This window comes from Lytechinus pictus, chromosome 14 (assembly GCF_037042905.1).
Source record: "Lytechinus pictus isolate F3 Inbred chromosome 14, Lp3.0, whole genome shotgun sequence".
In the NCBI taxonomy this organism is placed as follows: Eukaryota; Metazoa; Echinodermata; class Echinoidea; order Temnopleuroida; family Toxopneustidae; genus Lytechinus; species Lytechinus pictus.
The window spans coordinates 13,519,345-13,539,171 of record NC_087258.1 but is presented as its reverse complement, the minus strand read 5'-3'; the positions used below and the strand labels follow the sequence as shown (position 1 = coordinate 13,539,171).

At 37.3% G+C, this 19,827-nt stretch overlaps 2 protein-coding genes across 2 annotated transcripts; one reads left to right on the top strand and one right to left on the bottom strand.

Moving 5' to 3' along the window:
- Positions 1-1,205: 1,205 nt before the first annotated feature.
- Positions 1,206-4,316, bottom strand: LOC129276595 (xyloside xylosyltransferase 1-like). Its single transcript, XM_054912981.2, has 2 exons — positions 3,469-4,316; positions 1,206-2,703 (listed from the first exon to the last, which is right to left on the bottom strand). Exons 1-2 carry the CDS (start codon positions 4,183-4,185, stop codon positions 2,029-2,031), a joined length of 1,392 nt encoding a protein of 463 aa, XP_054768956.2. The 5' UTR covers positions 4,186-4,316; the 3' UTR covers positions 1,206-2,028.
- LOC129276596 (uncharacterized) lies at positions 4,120-19,809 on the top strand. Its single transcript, XM_054912982.2, has 9 exons — positions 4,120-4,650; positions 8,525-8,706; positions 9,270-9,846; positions 10,225-10,523; positions 11,138-11,217; positions 11,832-11,970; positions 13,233-13,329; positions 14,893-15,000; positions 17,161-19,809. The coding sequence occupies exons 2-9, from the start codon at positions 8,567-8,569 to the stop codon at positions 17,344-17,346; spliced, it is 1,626 nt and encodes a 541-aa protein (XP_054768957.2). The 5' UTR covers positions 4,120-4,650; positions 8,525-8,566; the 3' UTR covers positions 17,347-19,809.
- The last annotated feature ends 18 nt before the right edge of the window (positions 19,810-19,827 follow it).

The window sequence follows — 19,827 nt, the reverse complement described above, 5'->3', positions numbered from 1 at the left end:
ATGTCTGTTATTCAAATAAGAATAAATAATTCAATTTCCATGCCATCCTATCTACAGTTCTTCACTGTTAGAAAATCAATCACAAGTCTTTGATTGTCAACTTAAAGGAGAATGAAACCCTTGAAACCAGCTGAATCCATATCAAAGAGAAAAATCAAAGAAACATATTGTTGAAAGTTTGAGGAAGATTGAATGAATAATAAGAAAGTTATGAGCATTTGAAAATTGAGATCACTAATGCCATGTAGATCCTCCCATTGGCAATGCAACCAAGATCTGTGATGTCACACACGTACAACTCCCTCATTACTTTAGTACTTATTTCACTTATATTCTCACTTTTATAGAGTCTATCACAAGGTGAGGTGTTCTCTTTATGAGAGGACAAGTACAGAGGTTTCACAACATTATATCAATGATGAATCGTTTGTCATATGATTAGAATGAGCAAAAAGAGATGTTTTGGGGTACATTTTCAGTGTCCAAAAGGGGAGAGTTGTCCAGTTTTGGACACTGAAAATATACCCCAAAACATCTCTTTTTGCTCATTCTAATCATATGACAAACGATTCATCAATTATATAATGTTGTGAAACCTCTGTACTTGTCCTCTCATAAAGAGAACACCTCACCTTGTGATAGACTCTATAAAAGTGAGAATATAAGTAAAATAAGTACTAAAGTAATGAGGGAGTTGTACGTGTGTGACATCACAGATCTTGGTCGCATTGCCAATGGGAGGATCTACATGGCATTAGTGATCTCAATATTCAAATGCTCATAACTTTCTTATTATTCATTCAATCTTCCTCAAACTTTCAACAATATGTTTCTTTGATTTTTCTCTTTTATATGGATTCAGCTGGTTTCAAGGCTTTCATTCTCCTTTAAAAAGAAGTTCACAACGCAGAATTACATTTTTTCATAAAATGTGTATCTGATGTATATGATTCTTCACAAGTCTTCATAAAAACATTTTACACTTTAGGCAGTGAATTATGTAGGCCTACTATATAAAATGAAATATTCACTGGTACTTCTGATTTCGAACTTGTTCCACCACCAAATATACATACATGTATTTCTAAAATAAGATATTACAATGTTACCAAATATACAAATTATTTCCAGCCCACGTAAGTACATTATGTGTAACTCAAAGAGTAAGAAGAATAAAAAGTGGATCTGCTTGCTCAAAGAAAAAATAAGTACAAAATTCATTTTTAAAAAGGCCAGCTGATGTTGGAAGAATAAAGGCAACTGTTTTCTAAAACAACAGAAAACATAAGCACGCTGACATCTCACATTAAGCTCCAACTCCTCTTCTTAGTTAAAAAAAGGAGTCAAATCACACTATTGACAGCTCATCATCGAGTGAACACCTATTATGTTTTGTGTCATGCTGACCTAAAACTCGACCTAACACCAAGCTTGATATCCCTCGTAGAAAAAACAGCCGACAACGAAAACAAAACTAAAATTGTCTACTCAGAGTATGTTTTACAATAGCAAGGAAGAACGTATAGAATATACAATTCATTGGAATTTGAGAATTATTGCTTATAATGAAATGTGATATTAAAAGTTTGTTTCTTGCACAATACAAGATTTCAAAAATGCATGAAATGTACACTGACAGTCTACTTTACATAAATGTAAATGGTATAGGATTATTTCAGTTTATCAGTTTTGCCCAAGGGGGATAAAAAGGAGTATGGCATTAAATTATGCATTGGTTTATAAATCTTTTTATTTTTTCATCCAAATGAATACAAATTTCTACAACGTAAAATTAGGGCCAAACAAAACTTAATAATCAAAGAAAAAAATAAGTTTTCTTTTATTGTTTATCATGACGTGAAAACTCCCAATGCTTATCAAATTTTTGAAGAGGTACATCGTAAATGTTAACCCTTTCTACTCTATGGGTCGACACTTTTTGTTGCCGAGATCCAAATTTTTGACAAGGTGAACTTCCCTAAAGGGCTTATAGGGGCTTGTTGCCCCTAATGAAAATTTGGTCTGGTTTCAGAAAGGTATTGGAGTATTGCAGTTACCATGGTAAATATTTATTTTTTCCTTGCACAGATAGTACTGGTCCCAGATATTTGCATAGCCCTTATCTTTCCACCATGAGCAAAGCTGTTTATTCCAAGAGCAAGGAAGATTGTAAAACAGATCTTCCTTTTCCATGGAGATTAATGTGTAGAAATCTTGATCACCTAGGTGACCTTTAAAATGGAACTTGTCCCGAAGCTCCACCACCTTTTCTGGACGAAGGTACTCCTCAAAGTGACCACTCTTCCGAATCCTGTCAATGTCCAGGAGAAGGACCCCGCTGTTGAATCCTGTGAGGCCATCTGGAGGGGGACCCCCGACGCGGGTACCCGGATTCTGCGACCGGTACAGAGAGAAGATGTGACGGTACACCGGTTGCTGCTCATGGACGATGCCCATGATGTTATCGCCACGGAAGCGGTCAAAGTGGTCGAAGAGTTCCTTGATGTCGCTCATGAACTTGAGGTCGGTGTCTAGCATGATGATCCGATGGACGTACTCCGGCAGGAGGTCCTTGTGGAGCATGGTGGAGAGGAAGAAGATGGAGTCCTTGTAGTAGGGATGGTTGCCTTGGATCTGCTCCTGCATCATCTCAACTAATGGGGCCAGGTCTTTGGCCAGACCATCAATGTCCATGAAGATGAACTGGAATGAGGATATAAAGCAAACACAAGAAATTGATTACAACACATCATAAGAGTAGCCTAAGCCTCTAAATTCCTCAGAGTTCACTGAAAATGGCAAAACATTCAACATATTTTAGGGCAAGGCCACTTTTCTTGTATTCTAAGATTACGGCACGTAAATGAAGAATAAGGGCTCAAAATATAACAAAGGCCAATGAGAGAGGCATTGACGCCAGTCTATAGGGTATCCATGGCCATGATTCAAGCCCTCAGCAGCTGGGCCAAAGTTCCATTCATGAAAAAGTGGATATCTGTTTTGGTTAGCTTTCCATAAATGTTCCTGCAATGACAGTGAAAAATAAAACCCCCAACCTTTATGTGATACATGAAAATACTGACAAAAATTTGTATAAACTAGACACACATCCGAAGGGGGTGGGCTGTTGGGAGGGGGCAATAAGGTAAATGAAGCCTTCAAATTTTGGTATTATGTAATTACACAAGTACATGTACACAACCAAGGCCTCTTTTTTCTTGTCTTCGTTCTTCCTCTGTCCCCTTTGCCCACTACTATTTCAGTACTTGAACGGTTGAATGGGGGAAGGTTAGGAACTTAGGGTTATAATTTCACTATCCTTTCTTGGGATTCATTTTTACAATTTAAAAATGTTTACTACCATCCCAAGACACACTTGCAGCCAATGTAGTTCAGCGAAACCGAGTTATGTACAGACACTGAAGCTTTTTGTTTTGGTTTACCCCTGCCCTTAACATGACTAATCACCTGAAATTTAGATTTTGAAATCTGTAGATTTGTGATATCTTGAAGTGCTGTTTCCAGATAGGTTTTACTTGGTCCATCAACCACAAAAAAGAAGAGAAGATCAACTGAAGTCTTCTCAAGAATTGATTTCAAACACACTTCAAATCTCTTTTTGAGATGGGGAAGGCGATCTGTATTTGTTAATGTCTGCAAAACATGGTACTTGAAAACATTGTCGTAACTCTTTTCAGGTTGTTCATCATCTGTTTCTCTCAAGATATTTTGCTCTTGTTCATCTTCAATGGCCTCAGTCTCAGAAAAGCCATCATCATTGTCATCATCACTGCTTTCAATTTCATCATCAGCAGCAGGAAATCTGCCTTTGTGTGCTCCATTTTGTCCTCTGTCTTGGGCAAACAATATTTCCTCATTTTCCTCCACGGTCATTTGTACGCCCTGACGACTTTGAACCATCTCACCTGCTTTGTTGTCAAAGTACCCACTGCTTGAGGCAACACTGTAAATGGCGAACGCCAGTGCAATGATAATCAAAACCTTCGCTGCGGATCCTGACAGGCAGCGAAACACGCCTCTTCGGTTGCCGAAGCTTCGGCTTCTGCGATCCCTCTCTCTCGCTCGTGATGCGCTTGCATAATGCATGTTTTCTTCTTCACTTGATTTATTTGATGGAGCAGATTGATGATGATCCCATTCGGGAGAACCCTTAGCTCGTCGCATTGGACCAAAGTTTCTAAAATTTATGTCGATCAACCAACATGACAAAAACAAGATTTGAGTCTTTTGACTAGATAAATCGTCAGAAGCTAGCTCATACACGTACACGGACCACGCCTACGTAGGACAACACCAATTTAATCCGGTACACTGTATGTAAAACAATAATTTCGATAAAATTTTACATGAATATAACGTATGTTTGATTTAAAGCAATGGATTTTGAAATTTTCAAAATATATATTTTTCAAACATATACACAAACATACAACATTACTCTCATTCAATAAATTTAATATATGACATTTCATTTGCCCAGTCTTTGTTACCCCTACTGTCAAGTCAAATCATCCAATATCTTTCAACGACCAATCAAATTGAACCATGTGCTTCAAGCAATTCACGTAAACAAACGCGGTGAAGTCAAACGAAGAGAATTCACCAAAAGTTGTTCCCAAGTCGCTGAATGTAAGTTATTTATCTCCTTTTGCTTTGAAAAAAAAAGAGAATATTATAATTCGAATGTATCTAGGCCTAAATGTTTAAATTCTGATGATGTTGGGGGACGTGAATAAGTTATCATTCGATTGTTGCTCTTAGTTAAAGCTTTGTTGTGTTGTGCGAATCTTGTTCTCATTTTCTTAGCTTAGCTCAGTCCGATACGTTGTTTATTGTGCTGGTCAGGCTCACTCAAGGGTTCAATACATGACGCAGCGCACAGAAAAATCAAGCCATAAACTTAAGTCGTGTGTTGTGGACAAGTGGGATCGCAGCACGCGCGACCCACTAGTTAGAAATCCACTGCCGGCCAAACGCGGTCCATGGTGCGAGGTTAGTATTAGTAATAGTAATATAGACAGCTGGCAGCCGGCGCGGCAGCCGTCTGTTTTGAGCAGTTTTTTATTTTAAATTTAACATTTTAAATATTTTTTAAATTTCTCCTCGTACACAGACGGCTCGCTATCGTGCAGTCACATTAGGGGGTTAACAATGCAAATTCCCCCCGACGGGGCTCATCGATTTTTGTCTTTATTTCATAAAAATGTGACAGCAGGTATAAATGACGCATGACACAGTCGCAGTCATTACAATACCATGATAAAGGCATGAATACAAAAAAAAATACAAGTTTATGTGGCATTTAATTTGACTTTTTGAGGGTAGATCAACCCCCTCTCAAGGAGGACAAAACTACATGCAGATTGAATTTGAAAGTCACATACATAGCATCATCGACGAGTCAAGGGTTCGACCACCCATACACAGCTTTTGATAGTCTGAAGACCAATCAAATTCAAACCACCTTGACCTTCAATTTAATAGATCATCAAAAATAGAACTAAAATCTTGACCTCCCAAAGCAAGAGGGTGGCCAGTCTATTTCCCTCTCATTTGGTCATGTGTCAAGCAAGCTATCAAGAAAGCTATCCCAAGATCACCCTCACTGACCCAAGGTCAAGGAGAACTTCCCTGAAGGGATCTCCTCAGAAGTATTTCTGATTAAAAGGGATTACTTCAATACAATGCTTTCAGGGACAATACAAATGCTTCAATGCATTCAGGGACCTTCTCAACAGATCAGTTTTACATACACATAGAAAATATCTCTCTCTCTTTTGTACATATTTTCTGACCTGTTACATTTCTCCCCTGCTAAATGGTTGCTGTCCCAGCAACAAAATCAAACACCTAATAATTACAAAGTATGAATTATTTTATTTATATAAATTCCAATATCCATTATGATAGTTACCAGATTAATACATTGAATAGATTTGAAATGTTTGATGAAAGGTTATTCCCTTCGCTCAAAACAGATCTCGGAAGATTATATGGGTTATTATTTCTACCCGCAGTGGAGCGAGTTGACCTTCGAAGACAGGGAGACATCGGCTTCTCTTGTTCCGGTTGTGGCACTTCATTCTCACTGATAAGGGGGATTCCTCCTCATTGACGGTTTCTTCATCTAATAACGAGTCATGAATGGGAGTCAGAAATGCCTCATACGGTTTGGTCTGTGACTGCTCATTTCCATCTTCCAAAACAGGCTCCTCTACAGGCTGATCATTTTCTGGAAATGAGGGTGGGGCTTGTGAGCGGTTGAGAGCCTGGGCGATGTCGCCTACATTCCATTGCACATTAGGGATATCATCCGGTTTATCTTACTTGGACATTGAAGTAGGAAGAGTCCCAGGCTTGGAATGAGGGACCAATTCAATTGATTCTGGGATTGATTCTGGAATTATCAATAAGTCAGCTCTGTTCACTACTTTGGTTTTCTCAAAACCATTGACTGGTTCAATTTCATATACATGTCCAATGCTTTCAGGGACAATACAAATGCTTCAATGCATTCAGGGACCTTCTCAACAGATCAGTTTTACATACACGTGTAGAAAATATCTCTCTCTTTTGTACATATTTCCTGACCTGTTACAAAAATATATAAAAAGAACTGTACCAAAATAAAGATTATTATTCCGTTTTGGCCTGAAATGCAGCAAAACGGGGAACCTCGCAATACGTGTGAGTGGGTCAGGCTAGGCGCTAGGCTAGCTAGCTCTCTCTCTCTCATACTAATTTAGGTGATCCCTCCGCTGTTATGGAGATTCCCAGAAACAAATAGAACAATTCCCAGTCCGGAAAGTTAGAGATTCAGCATCAAGTTGGAGCGGTGGTCATGAATTTTATGTAGAAAATAGAGAGATTTGAGGAGCAGACTATTATTCACTTCGGAAAGGAGACCAGGTTGATGGGTTAATAAGGTAGCACAGGAAAATTGGTGTGGATCATCAACTGTATACAAGTCCATGTAATCTGGGTGGTCAGTGAGACACTCCTCGACTCTGCGTATGAAGTCTTGGCGGAGGTGACCAAGAGAAGAGCAAGATCCGACAAAGTGTTCTACTGTCTTGTCATATGAGTCACAAAGGGGCCTAGGGGCAAGTACGGGTGGAGGACTTTCCTAATGTGTAGAGGCAACATTGAGTTAGATACGTGGATGAAAGCAATTTGGCTCTGACAATGAGCGCATATCGGATGACAGGGGAATGTGTGTCTTTGGATAAAGGAGATTGGTGGAGGGTGGGATGTGATCAATCCAGAACTTGAGAGAAGACTTCGCACGGATGCCCTGTGCAACGAGATTATTGACGGATTATAGCGAGTTGAATAGGCAGTTTACAATCACACAGTTTCAGGCCTAAGCCGCCTAACATTATTGTTATGCCCTATGGCCATGTCGACTTGGCAAGGTGAAAATTGAAATATCTCGCCAAATCGATGAGCTGGCACTTCAATCAAACTAAAGCTTGCCTTGAACCATTACAAAATTACAATTGACATGTCATTGTATTTACTAATTGTAAAGTGTAACTAATATGTTTTTGGAAAAAATATTGTCTAGTCTAACGTTATTTTTAAAAACTATAATAAATTTAGACTAGTCTAGACTCAACAACTTTCTCAATATGCACATAAAACTGTGTAGATAAATTGTCAAATAGTGAAGTGGAGAATGGAAAATCTACAGGAGCAGGAGAAGAAGTCCTTCATTTCCGTACCTGATGAGATGTGATGTGAATCATGTGATATGAACTGCTGTGAAGACTAAGTTAGATCTAACTTAGATCTAAAGTGACAGAAATAAGAAAAAGAGATTAGATCTAGACCTACATCTAGTCTACTAAAAAAAATCACAAGCTTACAAAAAAAAATTGACGGAACTTTGTTGTCTCCATCTCTGCTCTCTTTAATTAGGTCTAGGTCTACAAAGTTTGCATTTCCTTATGCAGCCTTTTAAAGTTCTGGTGATTCACATGATTTTTTTTCAGAAAAGCCTCATCACCATCATCATCATTGTGTTCATCTTCATCATCATCACCATCATCATCCTTATTATCATGTGTCTTCATTATCACCTTTATCATCATCATCCTCATCATTTTCATCATTTTCTTCATCTTCATCATCTTCATCATTTTCATCGTGTGTCTTCATTATCATCTTTATCACCATCATCTTCATCATCATCATCACCATTATCCTCATCCTCATCATCATGTGTCTTTATTATCATCATCCTAATCATCATTTTCTTCATCTTCATCATCAACATCATAATCTTTGTCATAGTCTTCGTCTCTGTCATCATCGTCATCATCATCTTAATCTTCATCATCATCATCATTTCCCTGAGGGTACTAAAATGTGATATTGAATGAGTATCAATGCTGACTTGTTGCACAGCTCATGCATGTATGTGTAGCCATTAATTGTTTGTTTTTGTTTGTCAGAATGCAGTGCTGTATACATATTTAATTTCTTATTCATCTCATGTCAGAGGCTTAATACGTTTTGCTTTGGATGGAGCTTTCATTTCAAGATGGATGACCTGACCCAGTTGCGGAAGCAGTACAACAGTCTACATCGAGAGCTGATTGATAGACAACATGTCCTTAATTCCTACCTCAAAGGCAAGCTTCCAACTCAAAGAGAGTTAGAGGAGGAGAATGAACGTATCAAGTAGGTATTCATGCTATAGGAACTCGCTTGAACACTCCTTTATCAAATTGTAACCATCCCCCACAAATCAATAAAAAGTCATGGAGGCAAGGTTCTCTGTAATGAACAATTTGGTCTTCAATTTGGTCTTCAAAAATCAAATTGAGGGAGTAATGTTGTAAATATCTGAAGTAACACTTCTTATCCATACTGTCAAAACTTTGGAAAGTGAAACCAAAACAAGGTTTTTTCTAGAGACCATCCCCCCACAGACTTTTGGAAGTTTTGCATTAGGTCGCATAGATGTGTCATGCTTGAGTGTGCCCAAAATTTCATATCTTACCGTAAGTTACAGTAACTATATGTATGTTGAGTAAAATACACTTTATAAATATGATTTATAGGGAAACCGACTTTGTAAAAGCAGAATCTTTCTTGCCATGTTTATTAATTTATTACCCAGCTTCTTGATGTTATCACATGAATATTTTATTTCATATTATTTCGAAATTTGATGTAAAGCATGATCCAACTGAACACAATTTTTATGTGATGCACGTGTCTGTTTCATTATCCCACGTTAGCTCTCAGAGACATGTTCCTCCTGGGAACTCCCATTTCACCAGCACTCCGATAAGACACCCTACAAGATCACCTACAAGATCACCTACAAGGTCAACGAGAAGGTCACCTTTCCACCCGAGAGGCAGCACTTTCCATGAAAGGGGGAGGTCGGATGAGCACACACCCGGCAAACGCAAATCTGACATGGATACGCCGCGTCATATCGGAAGAGGGTCCAACCTGATGCATCATGGGTCTGAATCGAAACGCCAGCGGAGCATGGAGAGACCGCTCCCTCGCTCTCGCACAAACAGAGAGGGTCCAAGTTCTTATTATTCCTCTAGAAAGCAATCCAATCGACACAGGGGGGATTCAAGATGCAGGAGTCCTCATAGACCAGCTCAAACAACAAATGGTAGTATTGATGAGAGAGGACATCGGGGATGTGATGATGACTATGAGGAGAATGCTGGTGAAGGAAGTTACGTTGAGCAACTTTTATCTCAAGGAAATGATCGATTGACTGCTGCTAGGTCAAGGGAGGTCACTCCAAACCCAAGGTCTATTCTTCTGACACCAGGGTGTCGTCCAAAGAAGGTAAAATTATGCTAAAGGGTTATATCTAGAAGCCTCTTAAGTACTTTTCAAAAGTTATTATTTTTTATAAATACTGCTCTATCAGGCTCCCTGGTTCTATATTGTTTTTTTTTTCCCTACATTGTCTTCAAAATTCTCACATGGATACATCGTCTACTTTAATATGTCGGTAAACATATATATGCCCAGACCTTCCAAACTAAGTAATCATCAGTCACTTGATTTAATATGACTGAATGTAACTTGACCTGTTTTGCTGAACAAGCTTTGTTTGCATTCTTTTCATAGATATAATTTTTTTTTTATAACTTATAAAAAAGAAATCCAATGCATACTCATATAACCCCTCCTGCTTTCGCTTTTAAAAAAATTGTTTAGACACCTATGAGAGTTAGCTTTCTCAATAGACTGAACAGAGGCCACCAGAGCTCCCCCATCAGACCCCTTCCTCGTTCCCTCCGCGATGATAGCTTATCACAGGCCGTGTCCCTTCAGGGTAGTCTCCATGACCGTAGCTATGGCAACACGACTCAACCCTTGCTGGGCTATGATTGGATCGCTGGTATGATGGATAACAACCCTGCCCTTGGAGAGAAGTCCGAAGCCTACCTGGAAGGGATCAAAGAGTTCCGTCAGATGAACAGGGACGAGTGTGTGCATGCAACCGTCATGGATGAGTAAGTCAAGGGCCCTGAGACATAAACATTAGCGATTAATCCTGGGACGATTTCTATGATAGATTACATTGATTGTTGTGTATGTTCAATTGTAAAAATCAGCCTTGTGATCAATTACTAAGCTTTATGTCGTGGGGGCCCAGAATCTAGCGAATATGATGTTTACTCATGCAATGGATGATTTCAAGTAAAGGCGAGGAGGTTAGGGTGTTAAAAATGCTGCTGTACTGAATTTGTATTATTTAATTCCTTTCAAAGCAGAGATCATGAATGCTCTGTATTATAGACTGAGAGGGGAAACAATTTTTCCCTCTCTACCTGTTAAAGAGAGAAAGATGATGTCTCTGCTTTGCAAATAGGGGTTTCAAGGCTTTCCAAGTAAGCCCTAATAATTGGATGCTGCTATACCCCCCCCCCCCCTTAAGCCAGGAATAGAGAAAATGCATTCTATGTATTCAGGCATGCCAGAATCCTATCTATGCCTGGGTACATATCTGTAAAGCACATTAGCAGTGTTATGATGAATAATATACCCTGTATACATATATATATTTATATACAAGAATTGTACTTCATTTGAATTTCATTCAATCTTATTTTTTTTATTCCAACAGTGCAGCTGATGGAATAATGAACATATCCCGGGGTAATGAAGATGTTCATGAACCGTATCCTGAGCCCAAAGAACATAAATGTGAGTGTGTAAGGTGTAGGTCATTGTTTGATAATGGGTATAGATAACTGTGTGTGGTTGACCACTGAATCACATTGAATAACCACCAACTAAAAAGACTGCTAAGATTTTTTGTAGTAGACTTGAATATTTTCCTTTTTTGTTGGAAAAAAAGGTAAAAAGAAAAATGAAAATTATGATAAGTCTCAACAATGTTGTATATTTTTCTATTAGTGTTTTCCCCTTTGAGTTTTGTCTAGAATATTGAAATTTCTTGAAATTTAATCCAAGAATCCATTCATTATTATTATTTTTCAAAATATGGCACTTTGTGGTCTGGTGGTTCAGACTCTTACCTTTGCAACAGAGGGTCATGGGTTTGAATCCCAACAATGGCATCTCCACCAACAAGAAATTGATCCTCATCATGTTGCACCCAACTCTGCTGGGGTGAAAGAACAACTGGCATTACCTGTATCGATTCCTTGAATGCACAAAGCATGTTTAGGTGAATGTAAAGCCTGGGTATATATATATGGCACCGTTGAATATGTGACTAGATAAATCGATGCTTTGAAAATGCTTTATTAGTATTATTAAAATCATAAATGTGACCTTGCATTTTCTACTTGTAGGTATTCACAACTATGTGCTCAATGATAGGCTGTATGCTGTGCCGCTGCATGAAAACAATGCCGGAGAGAGCCTGTGTGCTATCTGTGAGCATAGAAGGAGCAGCGAAAAGAAATCCCTATCTTCACCTTCTTATATTAGGTAAGCCTTTTGCTGCTGAAATATATTGCCTTCGGTATCAGCAAAACTTTTGTTTATTTGAAAAGAGAGAGATAGAATTGTATTGCCTCCACACACTTTTTTATTGTATTTTTTTCATTTCTTCTTTCCCCCCCCCCTCAAATGGGGAGGGGGGGCGACCCCAGCCTGCGGATCTGCCACTGCAAGAGTTTTAGACTGAATTGAACAAACTGAGGCCTAGTTGAATTAGATGAAATAGTTGTGTGCTAACTAGTCTAGAGACAAACGAAAGTGAGATATAGTGCCTTAAATTCATCTAACTCAAATTCAGAATCAGGTGGGGTGGGGAGGGAGACCAATTGAGGATATATTACTATGGCCCGTATTTTGAAGTCAGGTTTAACTTAGACCATGGTCAAAGTCTGTGCTAAAATTATGGGGAGCCAAAAATGCCAACATTCTGTTTATATTGTATATTTCTTATGTGTACTATTTTGTTTCCTTTTGGTTTCATAATGATGAAAAATACTTCAGTTATCATTCCCAGTCAATTTGGGAGTCATATGAGTTGATAAATTGGATGTGTACTGTTAGGGATTTGTGCCCCAATTGGCTCTCCATAGTTAAACCACAACTTTAAACCAGGATTTGATTTAAACCCAAGTTCAGAATAGGGGCCTATCAGTTTGTCGTTTTGATCATTTGATTTTGTAAATGTAAAGCTCTGTGTCCAAGTCAAATCTCGTTGGGTAGAAATCAGACCTGTCGTAAAATAGGTGACACATGTTTTGCATAGTCTGTTCTATAAAATAGGCTTTCGATAATTGATTAACACAGTGACATTACACAGTGTAGGAAGTACATGAGGGCAATGGGCGATTTCACCCTCTTGACAGCTCAAATAGCCCCTAAAAATCCCCCTAAATACATGCTTTGGGGCGACCATTCTTTTTAGAGTCGCCCCAAGATCTGTCACAAACAGTATTCAAGACTGGATTAGAAAGTCAATATTCTAACTATGGCAGAATGATTATATTTGCATTTACTGCATAATTGCTTGTTGCCCCTAAAATGAAGCCCTTGAAATAAAAGAAATAGTCCCCCAAATTCTGCAATTGCCCCAATGTTGAGAAAAAGATAGGCCCTAAAAAAAGAAAATTATTATTATATTTCCTTCCCTGGATTAACATAATTAAGGTGACATATACGGTTTACAAGGTTGACTGTATTTCAAATTACTTTATGTTCTCTGACTCTGAATATTGATATTGATGTATTTTCAGGGTCAGTATTCCAAGATCCACTCTTCAATCGCCGTACCATGTTCGTCCTCATCGAAGGCAGAGCTTTGATCCTACTGACTCTATGGGCTTGTCTCAAGTAAGTTGAGTGAAAAAAGAAAAATTATTATATATTGTCCCTCAGGAATGGATATTACCTTGTTTTTCCTTATGGGTGATGAATCATGATAGTACTTATAATAACAATGATAATATCGGCATATTTACCCAGGGTAGCCACTTCAGTTCCGAAAACTGTCCTCCCAGCGGGCCCTGCTATCATTATTACCCCGGCTTTAGCACGGCTACCTTGATCGGGCACTCGAGCATTTTAGGAATTTCTTCCTAGGTCGAGTGCGGCACAATGTGGATAAATTTCTTGCCGAAAGAAATTACGCCACGGCTGGGATTCGAACCTTATGACCCTCTGTTTCAAAGTCTAATCCACTGGGCCACAACGCTCCACATGTTGATGTATAGTAACTAATTAATTCAAAATCACTCTATGGATGGACCAAGGTTCATTTATATTAAAAGTACTCATGAAAAAGAATGTTGTTTAGATAATTTTAAAGGAAACAACATTACCATACACTTTTTGTTGATGTTGATACCACATTGAGGTACACGTGTGAGCAAATTATCTTTCTTGCAATTAAAGTGTTCAAAACTTTGAGAGGCACTAGATAATCAGAATTTGATGAATGTAAAGATTTAAATACTTTTGAAATGGATTGAAGAACACTAGTTTCTTAGAACAATCTGAATCTGATTGTCTTAAAGTTAGATTGAATACATGTATGTAATGATTTAAAGAGGTGTTTTGGCTCAGTGGATAAGTCTCCGGACTTTGAACCACAAGGTCCGGGGTTCAAATCCCACCACAGCACTCGCGTCATTTAGCAAGGCATTTATCTGTATTTGCCACTCTCCACTCAGGGGTAGTAAATGGGTATCTGGTAGGAAGGAATTCCTTGAATACTCGAGCTCCCGATCAGGGTAGCCGTGCTAAAGCCGGGGTAGAAACATTTATATTAAACGCTATATGAATGTTCCATATTATTATTATTATTAACAGAAAATATAAGGTTAGACAGATATCACTGCTGTGTGTCTTACGAGACACATAATGCGATGAAAAAAGAGAATAGAACCTTTTGTTTTACGCCTTTTACGTCATTTCGTGTAACTCTATTTGATCTAATTGTTCATTTAAAGGTAAAAGAAAGTAGTTGCAGCAAACGATTATTTCATTACAAAGTCTTTTTAATAAAGGTAAATGGTCACAATATTATCATTGATTACATCTGGTATATTAACGTAAACTTATCTTTGTGAAATCATGAAATCTTAGCTTAAAAATCTGATAATTCTGATGATCACTATCACAGAAAGGGCATATGTGGGTGGGACAGTGTATTAATATTGCTTAGAAAAATACCTGACATTTGATGGAATTCTGTGCTTATTTTGCTCATCTCTCAGCAATTACACATTTTCTTCATTTGGCGCAATTTTATTGGATTCTGTTTGAACTCATTTTGAGATTGTTACCACAACTGGTATTTATCTTTACTTGGCTCACCTCTACCATATTAATTAAGTTTCTGTTCTGTCTCATTCTGTACCATCATATTAATTAACCTTATCTCTGGTGTTGCAGCACTGTTTAGCTGGTTGGCAGAACTCCCGTCCGTCCATGATGCCTCCTGCATCTACTATTGATCTGAAAGCATCCCTGGATAAAACTATGGTGGCTGCAAACACTCTTGTAAGTACTTAAATTTGTACCAGGTTAATTACATAAAATGGAGTGCCAAGTTGTGACAATTTTGGTGTCCCATTTACATTGGAACTTTGAGCTTTAGGCCATCCTGAGTTCGAAACCATTATAAAAGCAGTGTTATGTTCCATCCGGTAGGCATTGAAAACAAACATAGCCTTCTTTTCAGTCTTTGGTAGCCAACTGAAATGTAACTAGTTTCATGACCATTTCAATGACCTCAATAGCTCAAAATTCTTTGTGTAAATGGGACACCCAAAATACCACAAAAAAATGATAGGGATGACTTTGAGATTATATTTCAGGTGGAATTTTCTTTGAAAAAAAAAGGAGTAATATTCATGCTAAATGTATGCTATTTTTTTATATTTTCACAGAAATATATAAATGTCAAATCTATGATTCATGTTATATCTGTCATGATATGTCACCACTGAACTAAAAAGTGTAATCTGAAATGTTAATGTTGAGAAGTAACTTGCACAAATTTGAAATGTTTTTGTCAAGTTTTTTATTTTTAATTTATCTAAAATATGAAGATTTTTTGGGGAAAATGACACCTCAATGATTTTCAGCTCCTGATGGCAAAGCGATGTGATAAAGGGGCATGACGCACTCATTTGTTTGATATCAAATTCGTCATGATAACACAAATATTTGATAAGATACAGTCAATTTCATGATGTTTTGCAAATGTCAACTCTTCTTTGAATTTTTGGGTATATGTAAACTTCCTGCCTCAACTGAATACCCCTCTGTTACATCAGGGGCCCGTTTGATAAAGGACTTGCAACTTTTGTAACTTTGCCATAATGGCAACTGCAATGGTAACAGGGCTCAGCAGCCAATCAGAATCAAGGTTACCATGGTAGTTGCCATAATGGCAAAGTTACAACAGTTGCACGTCTTTTATGAAACGGGCCCCAGAGCCTTGAGTGACTAAACTTTACAATCAATTGATTTGAACAAATCTCTACATGAGACTAATTTTATGTCTTGTTTTGTTAAGGCACCTTTTCAAAAGTCCAACCTTACTCATTCATACAAGAATCCCAGTGCAAATGTCTTGTCATCACGAATACTAAAGATCCATCATAGACAAAAGGAATTGGGCATGCTGGAGAGTCGCTCTGAAAGTCATAGAGCTCCTTTTTTTTGTGTGGGTTTTTTTTTTCTCAGAAGTTTTTTTGTATGCCCCAATGTTGTAGTATGACGATTGGCAAGAAAAGATGTTTGTCAAATTCTTGACAGCCATGGCTGTAATCTGCTATTATTAGTTTTGGTAGTTTTGTGAAGAAGGTTGGCTCCTTCAGTGTTATGTAAATACAGAAGGCACAAAAATATTGATGTTACCACTACTCACTGAGGTAAAATGAATCCAGTGGTCAACATTTTTAGCAGAATAAAAGGAACAAAATGGACCAGCTTATTTTTTATGAGAGAAAAAAAATCTATGAATATTGCAAGACCTTAAAAGACCAGGGTGCTACATAAGCACTTCCCCGATTGCCCGGGGCAAGTAAAAGTTAGAATTGGGCAAGTGTTTTGAAGTAAAAATAAAAAACACTTGCCCGAATTGGGCAAGCAAGATTCTCACTTTAGAATGACCAAAATTTGGGTCGATATGATATGATATTGACCTTAATTTTGGTCATGGCAGGCAAGATAAAATCACTTTGGAAAAAGAAATGCAATAACAAGGTAGATCAGATCATGTAAAAAGAGAGAAAAGGTCAATGGTTTAAATGACCGCAAAACTTTCCTTTGAAGAGGTAAAACTATTTTTCAAGGATTTTTTCGGGCAAGTGAAATAGATTTTTGGGCAAGTATATTCCAACTATTTAAAAATTTACTTGCCTGACCGGGCAAGTGCTTCTAAAAAGTTATATAGCACCCAGATAAGACGGAGTCCAGGGGAGTGTTTCATCAACATTTTCATCCGACAAGTTGTCAGATCTGACATCTTTCTCTGATGTTGATTGGCTGAGAGGTACTGTTACTATGGTAACTGTCGGATAAAATGGGACTTGTCGGATAAAACGTCCGACAAGTCCTTTCATGAAACGCCCCCCTGTACTCCTATTGTTGAACTAAGATGCACTCATCGTTTACCCATATTACTTATATTCTCATTCTGTATCCTTTTAGTTTGACCCATCACTGGATGGGTACCAAGACACGACAGCAGGGCGCCCTCTTGGCCCATCTCGCCACACGCACGAGCTTCTCAACCGTTCGCATGCACTGAGGGTAGACCTCCAACGGCTAGAAAGGGCGGGGCTCTCCATGGCTGAAGCAAATTTCAATGTCTCTAGAAAATATCCCCTTTTATGATGAGGTCAAAGGTCAATCATATATGTTCTCATTTTTTCAGAATTTATATATATTTCATGTTGCTTTCCAAAGTGGTAATGAAATGAAAAACATTCCTTAATTATAAAGAAATAGGTTGAGATGCACTTCCGATTCATTTCTGAAGTATATGAGTTTAATAAAAAACAGAGTTTAGTTTATATAAACCTTGTTATGTTTATTATGTTTATAGCAAAGATAACAACACCCCCAAACAAAAACAGTAAAAAACACATTTTGATAGCGTCAATCCTTGCTAATGATTCAGTTCTCTCATGAATAAAACCAATACAAAGTTGGGAATACTGGCGTACAGTGGGGGGGGGGTGGGCTTAGAATAGTTCCATGATTGAGAAAAAAAAGAATAAGCAAAGAAGAAAAAGAAAGAGAATAGGGTAAAATATGAAATCATTTTCTCGATAATTATGATTAAGCCTGTCATAAAAGACATTTTCGTGGTTTGAAAAGAGATTTTTTTCTAACTCACTTATGACTTCAGTAAATTTCCCTTGTACTTTATGTTCTGCCCAGTCAACTTTTTTTTGCTCACTTTGCCACTTGTTAAGAAAACCAAAATATCATGCAGAAGACTATTTAATGATACACTGTCTGTAGTACACCTACCCTTCATTGACACGAGCTTTCAAGTGACATATCTATTAGAATTGGAATTTAATATTTTACTTGTGCCATCTTTTTTTGCAAAATTTCATTTACACTCTTTATCAATGGAGAGAAAGAATAGGCAAGACATACTGCAGTCATGACTTTTGCAGGAAACAAAAGTTGTGTCACTTGCTCCATTTTGAAACTGTAGTGGAAATGATGAGGCTGGCTGGAAGAAAATGTGGAAACAGCAAATGTGTTTGCGATATCGATTTACCCAACATTGTGATCCATGGTAAAAGAAGTTAAACTCCAATTTTATTTTTCAAAAGAGACTTCCTTGATTGAGTTGATCTGTTCACTTTATTTGCACTACAAACCTGTGCTCTAATGATTGAGAAAAAACGAAGGGGGTGTTGCAAGAAGGCAAAGTTACAAGTGATATACCAGGGCCTTGTCTTACAAAGAGTTACGATTGATACGATCATTCTCAACTATGGAAAGCCAGCAACGTCAACATCTAAAATGCATGTTTGTTCAAATATTTTCTAGATGTGATGTATAATCATACATTCATTGTTTTCTTAAAAATTCAGTGTTACTCTCTCTGTTTACAAAGGACATCATGCAAATTTTTTGTAGAAAAAATGACGACATTGATGGATTTCCATATAGTTTAGATTGATCAGATCAATCGCAACTCTTTGTAAGATGGGCCCTGTTGTAACAAATGCAAATTGATTTTACTGCTTTTTGCAAAAAGCAGACAAGCAGTCTAGTAGATGTTGCTATCAATTGCCAGACTTACAATTAATTTTTGGATCCAAACATGACAAAAGTTTTGTGATATTGTTTTACACAATATTGTGATCCATGACGAAAGGAATTTAACTCCAATTCAATTTTTTTCAAAAGAGACTTTCTTGATTTAGGGTTCATCTAATATGCTTTCCAAACTTTTGCTCTAATGATGAAGAGAAAAGCCAAGTGTTTGTGATACTGCCCGGTAACTGGTTTACACAATATTGTGAATTTATGATGAAAGGAAATTTCCTCAATTTTAATTTTCAATAGACTTTCTAGATCAAGGGTTCACTTCATTTTCTTAAGTAAAAGTTTATGCTTTGATGAAGAAGAAAGAAGTTAAGATCACATGTTTCCCAATTTATACAATTATGTAGACACATGTTGCAAAACAATGACAGTATAAATATGATCAGGTATCTTTTAATTTAGACACTTAGTTTATGCCAAAGTTGTCTCTCTTTGTCATTGGCTGATGAAAGTTGTTCATGTTGGTGCTCTGAGACTTGAATGGTAATTAAGTGGCTACTGTGAGATTTGTAGCAATAGTATACATTGTCCAACATATATTTGCATGCAGAACTACCAAAGGTGAACAAATCATGCTTTAGTGATCACAGTGTTATAAAAAAAAATCATACATTATGATTATTTCTTGTAAATCAAACCTCACTATTAGATTTATTCTTAAATTAAACTAAAAGATGATGAGCCATCCCTTTTTGGCAAGGAGCATTGATTAACTAATGTTCTACTTTATGATAGATAGCTTTAGGGCAATTCATATCATATGATCAACCTTTTTGTACATTCGACACATATTTTCGTCCATTTTTACTTCACTTCAGCAACTGCTATTAAAAAAAGCCATTTTAAATTTAGGGAGCATTACAAATTTTCTTAAGAACTAAAAAAAAAAAAAACAGAAAAATCATTTTATCCTTTGTGTTGAATTTATAAAGGTCTTGTGTTGATTGATGTGAACATTCATGGTTGTGATTAAAATTTTGTTGTGGAACTGAAATGATATCTTAATCTATTCGTTTCTTTGTT

What these genes read in the sequence shown, in the direction of transcription:
- LOC129276595 (XM_054912981.2), bottom strand. Translation starts at nt 4,185, where the DNA reads ATGCGACGAGCTAAGGGTTCTCCCGAATGGGATCATCATCAATCTGCT. An exon ending in TTTCAAAATCTAAATTTCAG is followed by an intron (nt 2,704 to 3,468) that starts GTGATTAGTCAT and finishes TCCTCATTCCAG; the next exon opens with TTCATCTTCATGGACATTGA.
- LOC129276596 (XM_054912982.2), top strand. Translation starts at nt 8,567, where the DNA reads ATGGATGACCTGACCCAGTTGCGGAAGCAGTACAACAGTCTACATCGA. An exon ending in CATGCAACCGTCATGGATGA is followed by an intron (nt 10,524 to 11,137) that starts GTAAGTCAAGGG and finishes TTATTCCAACAG; the next exon opens with TGCAGCTGATGGAATAATGA. An exon ending in TGGTGGCTGCAAACACTCTT is followed by an intron (nt 15,001 to 17,160) that starts GTAAGTACTTAA and finishes GTATCCTTTTAG; the next exon opens with TTTGACCCATCACTGGATGG.